This window comes from Mesoplodon bidens, assembly GCF_964165515.1.
Source record: "Mesoplodon bidens genome assembly, chromosome: 1".
NCBI classification, from domain to species: Eukaryota; Metazoa; Chordata; class Mammalia; order Artiodactyla; family Ziphiidae; genus Mesoplodon; species Mesoplodon bidens.
In genome coordinates, this window is record NC_138176.1 from 168945531 (window position 1) to 168961760 (window position 16230).

Genomic DNA, 16230 nt, shown 5'->3' on the forward strand with positions numbered 1-16230 from the left:
TCCCGTTGTGGAGCACAGGCTCCGGACGCGCAGGCTCAGCGGCCATGGCTCACGGGCCCAGCCACTCCGCGGTATGTGGGATCTTCCCAAATCGGGGCACGAACCTGTGTCCCCTGCATCGGCAGGCGGACTCCCAACCACTGCGCCACCAGGGAAGCCCCCTGTCGTCTGTTTTTATAATCAAGATTATTAGGCACCTTTCCTTTGCTCTTCTGTATCAACTTATATATGATACAATTGATTTTGACTTAAACATTTGGCAGAACTCAACCATAAAACAACTGGGACCTGGGGTTTTTGGCAAAGGAGGTATTGACTATCATTTCATTTTCTTAATCTTTAAGGATTTGCATTCTATATTTCTTATTGTGTTATTCATGGTATTTTATACTTTTTAGAGTTCATCAATTTCATCTAGGTTTAAAAATTTTATTAGAATATGATTTTTCACATTAATCTTTTATTTTTAAATACACTTTATTTTTTAGAGCAGTTTTAGGTTCACAGCAAGATTAAAAGGAAAGTATAGAGATTTCACATATACTTCTTGCCTCCACACATGCATAGTCTTTCTTCCCAATTATCACCATGCCTGGTGACATATGATATGCAGTATCTTAAAAGCTTATGTGCCATCTGGATATCTTCTTTGGTGACATGTATGTTAAGGTCTTTGGCCACTTGTTAATCAAGTCGTTTATATTCTTATTGTTAGTTTTAAGAGTTCTTTGTATATTTTGATTAAGTCTTTTATCAGATGTGTCTTTTGCAAACATTTTCTCCCAGTCCTATGGCTTGTCTTCTCATTCTCTTCACATTGTCCTTTGCAGAGCCTGAGTTTTTAGTTTCAGTGAAGTCCAGCTTGTCAATTCCTTCTTTCATGGGTCATGCCTTTGGTGTTCTATCTAAAAAGCCATACTCAATGTCATCTAGGTTTTCTCTTATTTTATCTTCTAGGAGTTTTATAGTTTTTGCATTTTACACTTAGTTCTGTGATCCATTTTGAGTTAATTTTTGTGATGTTATGATGTCTGTGTTGTCTAGATTCATTTTTTTGCATGTAGATGTCCAGTTGCTCCACTGCTATTTGCTGAAAAGTCTATCTTTGCTCAATTGTATTACCTTTGTTTTTTTGTGAAAGATTAGTTTATATTTATGTGGGTCTATTTCTGGGCTCCCTATTCTGTTCCACCAATCTATTTGTCTATTCTTTTGGCAGTACCACGCTGTCTTGATTATTGCAGCTTTATAGTGAGTCTTGAAGTCAGGTAGGGTCAGTTCTCCAACTTTGCTCTCCTTAAATATTATGTTAGCTGTTCTGTGTCTTTTGCCTCTCCATATACACTTTAGAATCAGCTTTTTGATATCCACAGAATAACTTTCTGGGACTTTGATTGGGATTGCATTGAATCCATAGATCAAATTGGGGGAGAACTGACATCCTGATGATAGTGAATCTTCCTATCCATTAACATGAACTATCTTTCCATCTATTTAGTTCTTTTTTGATTTAGTTCATCATAGATTGTAGTTTTCCTTATACAGAACTTGTATATATTTTGTCAGATTTATACCTAAGTTTTTCATTTTTGGGATGCCAATATAGATAGTGTTGTGCTTAAATTTCAAATTGCACTTATTTGTTGCTGGTATATAGATTAACTTTTGTATATTAACCTTGTATCCTGCAATTTTGCTATAATTGCTTATTAGTTCCAGGAGTATTTTTGGTCACTTCTTTTGGACTTTCTACATAGACAATCATATCTTTTGCAAACAAAGACAGTTGTATTTCTTCCTTCTCAATTTGTATTCCTTTCTTCCCAATTTGTATTTCTTTTATTTCTTTTTCTTGTCTTGTTGCATTAGGTAGGACTTACAGTATGATGTATGATGTTGAAAAGCAGTGGTGAGAAGAGACATCCTTCCCTTGTTTCTGATCTTGTGGGAAAACTTCAAGTTTCTTACCACTAAGTATGATGATAGCTATAGTTTTTTGTAGATATTCTTGATCAAGTCCAGGAAGTTTCCCTCAATTCCTAGTTTACTGAGAGTTTTTATCTTGAAGAGGCGTTAGATTTTGTCAAATGCTTTTTCTGCATCTATTGATATGATCATATGATTTTCTTCTTTAGCCTGTTGATATTCTGGATTACATTAGTCAATTTTTGAATGTTCAACCAGCCTTGCATACCTACGTTAAATCCTATTTGGCCATGGTGTATAATTCTTTTATATATTGTTGAATTTGATTTGCTAATATTTTGTTGACAATTTTTGAGTCTATGCTCATGAGAGATAATAGTCTGTAGTTTTCTTGTCTTGTAAAGTCTTTGTCTGGTTTTGGTATTAGGAAAATGTTGGCCTCGTAGAATGACTTAGGAAGTATTCCTTCTGCTTCTGTCCTCTTAAACATATTGTATAGAAATGGTATAATTTCTTCTTTAAATGTTTGGGAGAATTCACCAGTGAACCCATCTGACCCTCGTATTTTCTGTATTGGAAGGTTATTAATTACTGAGTCAGTATATTTAATAGATTCAGTATATTTAATAGATATAGTCCTATTCAGATTGTCTGTTTCTCCTTGTGTAAGTTTTGGAAGATTATGTTTTTTAGGAAGTTGGTCCATTTCATCTAGGTTATTAAATTTTGGGCACATAAGTGTTCATAATATTCCTTTACTATCTTTTTTAAAAATTAATTAATTAATTAATTAATTAATTTGGCTGCATTGGGTCTTCGTTGCTGCACGTGGGCTTTCTCTAGTTGCGGCGAGCAGGGGCTACTCTTTGTTGCAGTGTGCGGGCTTCTCATTGCAGTGGCTTCTCTTGTTGCAGAGCATGGGCGCTAGGTGCGTGCGCTTCAGTAGTGTGGCACGAGGGTTCAGTAGTTGTGGCTCGTGGGCTCTAGAGTGCAGGCTAAGTAGTTGTGGCACACAGGCTTAGTTGTTCTGCGGCATGTGGGATCTTCCTGGACCAGGGCTCGAACCTGTGTCCCCTGCATTGGCAGGCAGATTCTTAACCACTGCGCCACCAGGGAAGCCCTTTACTATCTTTTTAATGTCCATGGGATCTGTAGTGATATCTCTTCTTTCATTTCTGATATTAGTAATATGTCCTCTTTTTCTTTCTTTCTTTTTTTTTTTTTTTTTAGTTAGCCTGGCTAACGGCTTATTGATTTTATTGATCTTTTCAAAGAGCCAACTTTTGGTTTCATTAATCTTCTCTATTAATTTTCAATTTTAATTTTATTGATTTCTGCTTATATATTTATTATATCTTTTCTTTTAACTTTGTATTTAATGAGAAATTCTCAACAACATATTAGCAAACCAAATCCAACAACACATAAAAAAAGATCATACACTATGACCAAGTGGGATTTATCCCAAGTTCACAAGGACGGTTCAACATATGTAAATCAATCAATGTGATACACCACATCAACAAAAGAAAAGACAAAAACTACATGATCATCTCAATAGATGCAGAAAAAGCATTTGACAAAATTCAACATCCATTCATGATAAAAACTCTTACCAAAGTGGGTATACAGGGAACATATCTCAACATAATAAAAGCTATTTATGACAAACCCACAGCTAATATAATACTCAACGGTGAAAAGCTAAAAGCCTTCCCACTAAAATCTGGAACAAGACAAGGATGCCCACTCTTACCCCTTCTATTCAACATGGTATTGGAAGTCCTAGCCACAGCAATCAGACAAGAAAAAGAAATAAAATGTATCCAGATTGGAAGGGAAGAGGTATAATTGTCATTATATGCACATGACATGACACTATATGGAGAAAACCCTAAAGATTTCACACAAAAACTTCTAGAACTGATAAACAAATTCAGCAAGGTAGCAGAATATAAGATTGACATACAGAAATCTGTTGCATTTCTTTACACTAACAATGAAATATCAGAAAGGGAAAGTCAAAACAAAACAAAAAACAATCCTTTTAAAATCGTATCCAAAAAACAAACAAACAAAAAAAACAAAGGAATAATCCTGACCAAGGAGGTGAGAGACTTATCTGCTGAGAACTATAAAAAACTGATAAAGGCAACTGAAGATGATTCAAAGAAGTGGAAAGATTGCTTATCTCCACTTTTTTAAGTTCTTTTACTGAGGTTATGTCTTGTTCTTTCATTGGTAACATATTCATCTGTCTCTTCATTTTGCCCAATTCTCTGCTTATTTCTATGTGGTAGGCAGGTAAGTTGGTTACATTTCCCAATCTTGAAGAAGTGGGCTTATGTAGGAGATGTCCAATGGGGCCCAGCAGGGCACTCATTTCTGGTCACCAGAGCTATATGCTCTAGAGGTATCCTGTATGTAGGCTGCATGCACTCTTCTTCTGTGGCAAGGTGAACTAATGTGGGCATGCTGATAGGCGGGGCTGGGCCCTGGCCCAGTTGTCTGTGAGGCAGTGCCTCATGTGGTGGCTGAAGGCCCACTGGAGGGCACAGTAGGCTTCCTGTGTGGTTGGCTGTGCAGCCCTGGGGGGACTTGGGGCTGGTGCTGGCCCACTGGTGGGCTAGGCTGTATCCCTGTGCAGCTGTTTGTGAGCCCCAGGAGGGCTCATGGCTTGTGCCAACCCACTGGTGGGTGGGGTCAGTCCCCGGTGGTAATAAGCTAGAGGGAGGATTCTAAAATGGCACTTGCCAGTACCACTGTTATCATGGTAGAATGATCCCCAAATGGCTGTCAACAGTGTCTCCATCCCCAGAGGGAGTACCAGTTGCCTCCTGCCTTCCAGTAGGCTCTCCAAGATCAGCAAGTGGGTCTGACCCAGGCTTCTTTCAAACTACTGCCTCTGCACTGGGACTGGGAGCATGTGAGATTTTGTGCACTCCCTTTAAAATTGGAGTCTCTATTTCCTATAGTCCTTCAGCTCTCCTGATCCTAGGCCCCAGCGGTTTTCAGAGCCAGATGTTCTGGGGGCTTGTCTTCCTGGTTCAGGATCCCTAGTTTGAGGAGCCTGATATAAGACTATGACCCCTCACTCCTTGGGGAGGACCTCTATGATTGTGATATTCCTCTCGTATGTCAGTCACCAACCTGAGGGTGTGGGTCCTGACTATACCATGTCCCTGTCCCTCCTACCATCTCACTGTGGTTCCTTTTTTAAGTCTTTGGTGTGGAAAATATTTTCTTCTAGTCTCCGTGTCATTTTCATAGATAGTTGTTCTGTAAGTGGTTGTAATTTTGGTGTGTCCATGGGAGGCAGTGAGTTCAGGGTCTTCCTACTCTGCCATTTTGGCCACCTCTCCAGTTTCTTTTTTTTTCATTAAGATCATCACTTCTCAATGATCACTCTGCATATTTAACCATTCTCTTTTCTTGAAATACATGTTGGATTAACTCCATCTCCAATAGTTTGTGTTTCCTTTGGTTGCTTCACTTTCTTGTCACACCCAGTAGATGTAATCATTTCCCAGTAATACTGTAATACTTTTTACAGTATTAAAAGTAAATTAGAGTAAATTATTTCCTGAGAACCCCACAGTTATATAGCTAGTCTCGCCACTGATCTGCTCTGAGGCATTTAACCTCTCTTAACCTTGGTTTCCTTATTTAGAGGAAGTGGCTGTTGAGCTTTACCTAAATCATAGAGTGAGTGCAAGTAATTGTTTACTGAGAATTCTAAGAAAGGGTAATGGAAAATGTCAAGTATAAATGGAAGAGTTATAACTGCTCTCCTCTCTTGAAGGAATTACAGTTCACTCATTGAACTATTATTTTTAAAACTTCTACCTTTTAAAAAAAAAGAGCTGTTTAAATATAAATACATAAATGAATATATATGGTATTTTGATTTGTTATCTCAATAGTGATTTTGAATTAACTGAAGCATACAGCATAAACATGTTTTTTATTACATGTAAATAGTAGGTTACTGTAATCATTTCCCAGTAATACTTTCTAAGAGCTCACCTACCCTCACAGTTTCTATTTTCACTTCTGATAACTGTCAGATTTCTATCTTTAACCTTGACATCCCTCCAGAATCCAGCAGTTGGATTTTTCCACTAGTTAACTCATCTCCTCATATCTCAAACTGACTCTACATCATTATATTAGGCACCCAAGCTCATGATCTCAGAGTCATCCCTGCTTCTTCTTGCTTGCTTGCTTGCTTGAGCTTCCCCCGATCCCAATATCAAGTTGATTTCCCAGACCAGTTGGTTTTCTTTCAAAATGCTCCCTACATCTTCCTTTTATATTTCCACTACTCTCCATTACCAATATCCAGAATGTTATAACAGCCTTATTACAGACTTCTTTGTCTCCATCAACATTTTTTTCTCCTTGCTGCATAGTACTGCTAGAGTAATCTTCATAAAATCCCACTTTCATCCTCTGATTTTTCTGCTCAAATCTCTTTATTGTAAACCTCTTCTTTTTCCTACAGAAGAAAACTCCTAGCATTCAAATATCAATACAGTCTTAGCCCCCAACCTACCTTTCCTTAATTTTTACTATGCAATCCTCAGTACCCATAAAAATAATTAGCTTGCTACTTCCATGCTTTAGCCCCTACCTCTCTACCTATCCAACTTCTACCTATTTTTCAAAGCCATATCTTTTTCTCTAGCTGAGAGTGACCTCTTCTGATTCAGAACCAGCTGGCACTGATCATTTCCTAACCAGCATTGCTTTTTATTTTTATTCCTAAAACATTTGTTTATGTGAGAGGCAGCTTGGAATGTTTAAGAGCTTCAGCAAATTTTTTAACTTTTCTGTGGTTCACTTTGTTTATTGGAGCATAATAAGTATATCTCATAGTGTTGTAAAAAATAAATAAGATTGTACATTACAATCCTTAATATAATACCTGGCATACAGCCATGTTCATATATAACTACTTGTGATATTGATGATGGTGATTTTTGAACAGTGAAATAAAATAGAATTCCTGTCCTTAAGTGGTTTTAATATTATCTAAAAATATGTTAATCTTCTCCTCTGGATTCTTGAGATTCTAGGCTTAACATATAGCTTTTGTAATAGGTATTTGTTTGACACTATCATGACTTGGGCTGGCAGAAGGGTTTGACTAGGGGGTCATAGTGGCAGGAGCTGTGCTGTCTGTTTAGCTTGCACTCTTTAAATTATTCAGAAATATAAAAAATCTGGAAAACAAGTCTTTCCATGCAATATTTAGGGGTTATGTTTCCTATGCTTTGGAAATTAATTGTATTTATCTCCTGTAATAACCTTTTAATATACAATGTAGGAAGGTAGGTTTTTTTCTCATTAAAATTTAATCTTTATAGGACTAGGAGCTCCATTATCCATTCTAGATGAATTTCTTGATGAATCCTCTAACCTGCAGTCTGAGTCACATGAACCCATTTTGTCTGTACAGTCTCAGGATCCAACTACCAGCCCAAAACCATCCAACACATTTATCAAGGAGATACCATCAAAAAAAGGTAATTAGAATAAAGATTTCCACTTGGAAGAAGGGGATAAACAAACTAGACAATGTTGAAAACTCTTTTGATGACCAAAATGGCAATCTTAACTTGTTTGAAGTTGATTAGCTTATCTGTAATATTGTCTAAATTCCTTCATGTGAGGCTAGACTCTGAAATCCAATCTCAGTAATGCAACTATTTCTATAGTGAGGATTTACATTTAGCTCAGAGAAGTAGCCAACTACAGACCTATGATTTTCTGTTAATGAATTTTCATTTTTACAGTATCTAAAGATCAGAGTATCTACAAATCTGTTTCACATTCAGGAAGACCTGAATACTTTTTTTTTTAAAAAAGCTTTTATTTCATTCAACTTTCATTTGGAACCACCAGTAGAATAACCTCGAGAACTTCTGAGATCTCCTCTTTGGGGGCCATTGCCATAGAATAATCTATTGCTTTCAAGATTATAATTTCTCTCATATATTAGAGTAGAATACTCTCCCTGCTATGTGTCTGAGCTTCTGAATTTTTCCTTTGTATCTAATTGTCTATTATTTTAATATCATATTTTCAGAAGCATCAAAATGTCAAGAGTCATCGACTTGTCTGCATCCCACCCTTTATAGTGTTTCCCAAACTCCTACCACCATCTTCATGGAGACCATACGCTTCTTGATGAAGGTCAATGCTGTGCAGGTCAGAATATTTGAAAAAGGGCAAGTAGAGGGAAAGATTTTAATGAACTACTTATTCTCTCATAGTGATGTCTTCGCAAGCTTAAATGTGTATGATGCAGAAATTAAACATGCTTTGAGAGCACACTATAGACACAATGGAATAAACATTCAAACATGAACTACTCTCTGCGGAGAGCATCAGGAGACCTCACTGCAAGTCTGCTCCCTATAGAATACCAGCAAAGCGAAATCAGACTCTGAGTCATTTGTAGCCTGATGTTACTTTATTGTGGGAACTCATGTTATGTGAGTGTTGGGGGTTCACAGGAGCCTAAGCACACCCTTCTTCCCTTCCAGGTTCTGAACCAATTGGAAACAGATACCCAGTGCTATATGGGGGGATAAAAATACTAATTTTTTATTGGTATAACTGGGCTGGATATGTGACTGGTCCCAGATTTGATTTACCCATGCAGTCACAGGTGGAACAGCTGGAGAACTGCAGTCTCCTCCCAGAGAAGAAGAGCATCCTGTAAGGTCTACCTACCACATAGGAAATGAGAAACATATCCATGAAGCGAGCAGTAAGAGAGAGAGCAAGATCCAGGAGGCAAGAGATTTGGCCCTCAACCTATAGAATGCATGTCCCACTTGAGGGTGGGCAACTCAAGATAGGGCAAGAATTATGAACTAGGTGGGAGTGGGCCACATTAAACAGGAGGCTTTAATATACTAACCTTTCACAATAGAGAAACAGGCTCTCTGTCTCCCTAATTAAATAAATCACTTTTCCCCCATGTCCAAGAGTCAGTACGCAGGTAGAGGGAACAGCTGCAGAGCCTCCCCCCCAGTATTTTCCTAAGAAGGTATCATTATTAGTGGAAGTTTCTATATTATAGGCTGAGATGAGAACAGAGGGAGAAGGGTTTCCCCTCTTCTTAGCAAGTACATATGACTTTGTCAAATTTGCAGGCCGTATATCATGTTAAAAACAAAGTATAGCCCAAAGTATAAAACTGGTGAACATAACAAATGCTTGAGAGTGTGTCAGAAACAGACATTTATGTTTCTAAGATCCTGAGTTTAGAATTTTAGAAAGGGAGGTTTTGCCTCACTCTAAGTTTCCGTATAAATACAAATGCCTGAAAACGTTACCTCGTATGAAAATGGGGTGGTTGATGAAATGCCTTTGTCTGCTACACAATAGGCTAAAACTCATCTAGTATGACCAGCAAGACCAGAATTATACAGTACTGTAGATAATTCACTTGGAAATGTTACTACATGAATAGCTGGTAATGGAACCATGATATGCTGAATGTTTATAATTCACCTCTAACCTTTTGAAATTGATAATCATTTCATTCTATAATATGTTTCTTATTATTTATTATCAGAGACATAATCTTCAACCATGAGAGCTATGGAATTGACACCATGCAGTCATTTACATGTTTCTTATAATCTGAGTTTTCCTTGCAGTATGTACACAGAGTGCTTGCACATGAGCTATTATGCCCTCATGGAGGCCCCAGCTGTGAGTATTACTTGGTGCTGGCCCAGACACACCTACTCAAGAAGGATTTTGCTAAAGCAGAGGAATACCTTCAACAAGCAGCCCAGATGGACTACCTGGTAATAACTTTTGCTAGAGCGTCTTAAGTTTAGTTTGGAGAAGGGACAAGTAGGCCTTCTTAAAGGTGGTGATGCCATATCACAGGTAGATTTCTGGTTACCAGAGGTGGGGGTCATCAGCTGTCAGTAAACTCATTTATCTAATTTCCTTCCATTTGTTTCTCTTAATCAATCATGACTTTTACAAAGGACAGAGAAAGGATAAGTACAGCTCTTTAGCGGACACTTTATCTATTTCAAGTTTCCTGAACTTCTACTTTCTCATTGTGAACATCATCATGGTTATGCATGAATATTTTTCTTAATATTTTCCCCAAAGACAAAACGGCTTTGAAGAATGCAAGAAAAAAATGAGAGGGCAGTCCTAGAACAGTTATCTCCCAGTGCAACTGAATGGCCTTCTTTCAAATTTGCAAAAGAACATGGACTTCATCTAAATTTAAGTGTTAAACAAAGATCATTAATGTACTTTTAAATACTACCTCATCCCATGTACTACTTGTTCTTCACTCTCTTAGAACCCTAACGTCTGGGGCGTGAAGGGCCATCTCTATTTTCTGAGTGGAAATCATGCTGAGGCCAAGGCATGCTATGAGCGAACCATTAGTTTTGTAGTGGATGCTTCTGAGATGCACTTCATCTTCCTGCGACTGGGGCAGATATATCTGGAAGAGAAAGAGGTGAGGGATAGAGATGGGGAGTAACTATGTAAATCATGTCATTGTCTGGGATCTTTGTGGAGTGAGAATAGTAATATGATAATGACATTTTTACATCCAAAGGTAAAGTGACTTGCCCAACATCAGATAACCAGTAATTAATAGAAGCAGAATTCAAACCCAGGCAGTCTAATACTAGAGTCTGTGGTTTTAACCATTATGATACTAAAAAAGTTGTTAAGAACTCAGTGTTATTTTAGCTATTATTTTAGCTTTCTTTTATTAAAAGTAGTAGAAGCATTCTTAGCTTGACTTAACTAACAGAAAGGTACCGCTCTGGTCGGGGATGTTGATAATGGGAGAGGCTATGCATGTGTGGGGACAGTGGGTAAATGGAAAATCTCTGTTCTTTCCTCTCAATTTTGCTGTGAACATAAAACTTCTCTTAAAAAGTTGTCTTAAAATATATATATATTTAAAGTATATATATAAAATATATTTAAATATATATATATATATATATATATATATATATATACACACATATATATACATAATCCAAGGACTCATCTAACTTTGATTGGTGTGGAGTACAATTACAATTACAATTAGAAGCCCCATGGTTATCCTAGCAATGCAGTGTTTGAAGCTTCCAGATCAATAGCTCAGTGGTGCTTTCTTTCTACAGTACGAAAAGGCAAAGAAAACCTACCTGCAAGTCTGTAAGAGATCGCCTTCATGCCTTACCTGGCTAGGACTGGGAATCGCCTGTTATCAGGTAAGAGGATCAGGTCTTGAGACTAGCCTGTGCATACAGCTGACCTTGACTCTTCGGCCTTCCAGGCATCCTGGGAGTTTGGATGGTGGTAGGAAGGCTATCAGGGCACTCTTCTCTAATGAAAAGTTGTTCTTCAAAGCTGTTCAGTAAACTGAAGGTCAATCTGAACTACAAAAATAAAACGTTCTTTAAAAATCCCACAAAAACTGAAGCATGAAGCTATATAATAAAAAGTTTCATGTTATTTGGTACACAAGCTTGTAATTTTATTATGTTATCTGGAAGAGAAAAGTGATATGGGATATAAAGAATCTACTCAATTAAATTAAAGAAACTAATTGATACTTACTAGGCTCTGTGTCCCTTCTATATTCAGGAGGAGTTGCTACAGCTTCTGGTAGATCTTTTGTTCCACTGCCCCTAAAAACTCTTTAGTCACCCTTCCCTCCTTTCCTCTAATCTTTGAAAGAGGCATGCATTCTTCTGTTCTTGTCTAACTTCTTCATGTGTATTCTTGATTCTATCCCTCTCCTTTTCTCCTAATCCCTCACTTTCTTAATGTTTTCTTTCTCTTTGATTTACATTTTTAAGCTTTCCTTCCCAGTCAGCTCTTTCCCTGTACTTTTCCCCTTCTTATTAAACAATAACAACAGTAACAACCTCCCTGGTTGTTACCCTTAACCAAAAGAATTGTTTATATTACTTGTCTCCTATTCCTCATTGCTGTTTTTTTAACCATAAAGGTAAAATATGATAGTTATAGAAATTTGGATGATACAAAATATGAGGAAAACATAAAAGTATCCATAATCCCCACCACTCAGTGATAACCACTATTAACATTTGAATGCATTTTCCTCCAGTCTTTTTTCGTACGTATATGAAAGTAATTTTTTTTTAAGTTCTTTTATTTATTTATTTATTATTTTTGGCTGCATTGGGTCTTCATTGCTGCATGCGGGCTTTCTCTAGTTATGGCAAGCTGGGGCTACTCTTCGTTGCAGTGCGCGGGCTTCTCATTGCAGTGGCTTCTCTTATTGTGGAGCACGGGCTCTAGGCGCATGGGCTTCAGTACTTGTGGGACTCGGGCTCTGTAGTTGTGGCTTATGGGCTCTAGAATGCAGGCTCAGTAGCTGTGGTGCATGGGCTTAGTTGCTTTGCGGCATGTGGGATCTTCCCAGACCAGGGCTTGAACCCGCGTCCCGTGCATTGGCAGGCGGATTCCCAACAACTGCGTCACCAGGGAAGCCCTAAAAGTAATTTTAATGTATAAAATTGTAAATAATGTATTTACTGCTTTGGAATCTTTTTTTCTACTTAACAGTATAGCATTGGTACCTTCTCACATAATCAAATAGTCTAAAACATAAATTTTGATAACTGCATGGTATTCCCTGGTTTAGATGCATAAGTAGGGTTATCATGTAATTTATCATACAAACCAGGACACTTCTGAGAATGAAAAGGGTGATATTAATAATTACACTGGGACACAAGGAGTGTCCCAGGCCAACCAGGATATGTGATCACTTATATAGAAGCCATATGCCCCCACTCCACCTTCCCAGAAAGGATGTAAAACATCTGTAGCTGTTAGAAACCTAACAGCACTTTCAAAAGAACAAGAAACCAACTGTACAAACCAGTCAGCATAAATCATGCTTCTATTTGTTTTAAGTAGCATAAAAAATATTTTCATTGATATAGAAACTCAAAAAAAGTTGGGTTAAGTCCTACTGCTAAGGTATCCAAGTAATCTCTGCCCCTCAGTCAATGTTTTAGTCATGCTGTACCTATGTGTGGATATACCATATCTATTTGACCAACCACTTATTATTGGACATGTCATTAGTTTCTACGTCTATATATTATAAATAAAGCAGAAATAAACATTCTTAAGACATAAATCTCTAAGCTTAATTCTGTTATTTCCTTAGCATACATTCATAAAGAATGTAGAAAAAATTTTAAGTATAGTGTCAACTCACTTTCTAGATTCGGCTGTAAACTGATTTATATTCTGCCAGGTGTGAGAGTCCATTTTACTGTTAAGTCATCAACAATGGGCATTATCATTTTCCAATTTGATATATATCCTAATTTACATTTTCATCACTAGTGAAGTTGAAATCATGTGAATTATCTGTTCATTTCCTAGGTACCAGTTACCCTTCAATTCCTTGCAATTAGGTGTATACCCCTTAACACTTTGCTGAAACTTCTCTGATGGGGGCCCCCTATAACACCCTAATTGCCAAATGCAATAGACCCTCCGATGAAGTCTCTGTGGCACTTAACCCTGCTGACTGCCTCCTACTTGAAACCCTCTCTTCGCTTGACTTCCACAATATTGCATTCACATCCTTCCAGTTCCACGCCTTCCTCTCTGGTGTCCTTCTCAGCCTTTTTTGCTGGCTCCTAGTCTTTTACACATCATAATTGTTGGGTCCTCCTGGGTTCTATAGCCAGCTCTTCTCCTGTCACCTTACTTCTTCTCCCTAAGAAATATAATCTACCCCAGTGGGCTTAACTACCAACTGTGCCCCAATGAATCCTAAAGCTTCAGTTCATAACACTTTTCATGTTCTGACCCTTATATCAAACAATGTAATAGCTCCATTTGATGGTCGCCCAGACACCTCAAAATGTACATATCCAAAATGTAACCTAACTTATCTCAGAAGGATTCTCACATTCCTTAAGCCTGTACCTTCTCCTGTATTCCCTGTCTTAGTAAATGGGACTATAATGAATCCAGTCAACCAAGCCAGAAACTTAAAAACTATCCTAGTCTACTTCTATTACTTTTAATTAGGCATCAAATATCCTATTCATTTTGTCTCCTAAATGTCTGTTGAGTCTACTGTCTCCTCTCCATCCGTGTTTTTACTGCTCTAATTCAAGCCTCATCCCTTCTTTACCTGCTAGGGTGTTCTCCTGTCCTCCCTCAATTCATCTCCTGCATTGTTACCAAAGTGGTCTTTAAAATATGCAAATACCAGGTTACTTCCTTATTTAAACTCCTCAGTGACTACACCTTATTTCAGAATAATATTCAGATTTTTTTTTGAATGATCTGGTCTCTTCCTAACTCCTTGGTCTTATCACTTCCTTTGTTTTCTCTCTCGCCTTCTGTCTCTCCCTTCCCTCCCTTCTCCAGCCACACAAGCATATTAAGAGTTTCCTGAGCATGCCATGCTCTCTGAAGCCTCTGTGCCTCTGTATATGAAGTTCTTCTTACCTGGAATGCCTTGAAGTATAGCTAACAAACTCCGATTTATCCTTCAGGATTGACTTCAACGGTGTTTCTTCTCTGAAGCCATCCCTTAATCTCAGGGTAGAACTATTCCTCTTTTCCTTTGTCCCTCCACTAGATTATTTATGTGTACATATATGTATATGTACACATAAATAAATATATATATGTATGTGTACATATATATACATATATGTATATATATATGCTTTTATTATAGAAATGTTTATTTTCTATCAGAACTCTTTATGTGTTTGAGTTTTCATTTTGTCTTAATTTTTTACGTATCTGTCAGTGAATTCTTTGGGCAAAAGTTGTATTTTTTCTTTTTATTCCAAGTATCTAGCATACTGCCTGACACAGAGTAAAATAAATTCTTAGCAAATATAGGTTGATTAAATAATGAATCAATATCTCTGAGACATTTAAAGTGTGGACCAAGGTATGGGCATTGCCGAAAGGCCATTCTTCATATTGTCTTGGGCCTAGAAACCAGTTATTTTATTTTCTAAAACATGAAAAATGAAGAACGATTTTACTGGGGAGAGAGAGGTATCTTGTCCTTTCCTTAGGTGGCCTTTTGGAAGATTTTACAAAACAAACTCACAGTATTAGGGAGCAGCAATGATATCCATGTGCCCAGAGCTCAGGGAACACCCTAGAATCTCTGAATGTTGTATTGATTGCTCAAGACTGTGCTGTCAATAACTAATATTAGGGGAAAGAGAAGCTTTCTAAACAATAGTATTTTGATGGGCTAACAGGACTAACTTAAGAAAGGGATGTACAATATAAAACTACAAATGTATCTGACAGCCCACTGTGTATGGGGAAATCACTGAATGAGGCACACATGATAGTGAATACTTCTGGTTTTCCAACCCTGGCACCTGAAGCTCTATGGTTCATGGATGCACTGATGGGCCTGCTATAGAGAGAAGGAAGAAGAGAGGGGTATAACTCGATGGCCCAGCAGGCAGAGCTCCAGATTCCTGTACCTGACTTTTTAATCAGAGCAGTTCTACTTTTAACTCATTCATATATTGGAACACCACCACATATGATTTTGTTTGAAGAAAGAGTTCTGTTGCTAAAAAATTTTTTTTCTGTTGCTAAAAATTTTTTAAGTTGAAAATTATTAGTATGGGTCACATATATCAATGTTATTTGGACATAGCATTTTCAACTAAACAGATTCCAGCTGGCTTAAGTGAAAACTACTTTGACTTAACAAATCACATTTTCTTCTTTTTCTATCAAGCTGGATGAGCTCACAGAGGCTGAGGATGCTCTCTCTGAAGCCAATGCACTGAACAACTACAATGCTGAAGTATGGGCATATCTGGCTCTGGTCTGCCTGAAAGTGAGTGATTATTATCCTTACACAATGCCCTTGTAGAGCAGAGAGGTGAGGGACCAAGTAAAGAAAGAGATAGTGGGAAGGCCATCAATGCATGATAGTTGAGGTTTGATGAGCTTCAGATGTGGTCATTATACTGATGATGAAGGAGAGTTCATGTCTGGGAAGCCTCTACTTAGGATGTGCTTGAAAATCATATACTTAGGTGTGTTTGTCTGGAAGGGAGATTCTAAAAATGGGAATGACGCACTTGGGTTTGGTCGTCTCAGGTGAGTGGTAATGGGGTGGATTGGGGTTGACTGTCAGTGGGGGTTTCAGATGGGGTGTGCTCCCTGTGGCACTTTTGAGCTGCTCAGCAGGCCCCAGCCCAGGCCACACAAACTAAGCCCAGCCCAGTGTGTGCCCTGACTCAAGATGAAGGA

General features: G+C 37.8%; 1 protein-coding gene across 1 annotated transcript in view; it reads left to right on the forward strand.

Moving 5' to 3' along the window:
- The window catches only part of CFAP70 (cilia and flagella associated protein 70), an 88316-nt gene that overhangs the window by 61819 nt on the left and 10267 nt on the right, over nt 1-16230 (forward strand). The window contains exons 21-26 of the mRNA XM_081248464.1: nt 7296-7454; nt 8018-8139; nt 9603-9755; nt 10274-10435; nt 11103-11192; nt 15710-15811. Coding sequence (XP_081104590.1) covers nt 7296-7454; nt 8018-8139; nt 9603-9755; nt 10274-10435; nt 11103-11192; nt 15710-15811 — 788 coding nt within the window. The remainder of the gene's footprint in view (nt 1-7295; nt 7455-8017; nt 8140-9602; nt 9756-10273; nt 10436-11102; nt 11193-15709; nt 15812-16230) is intronic.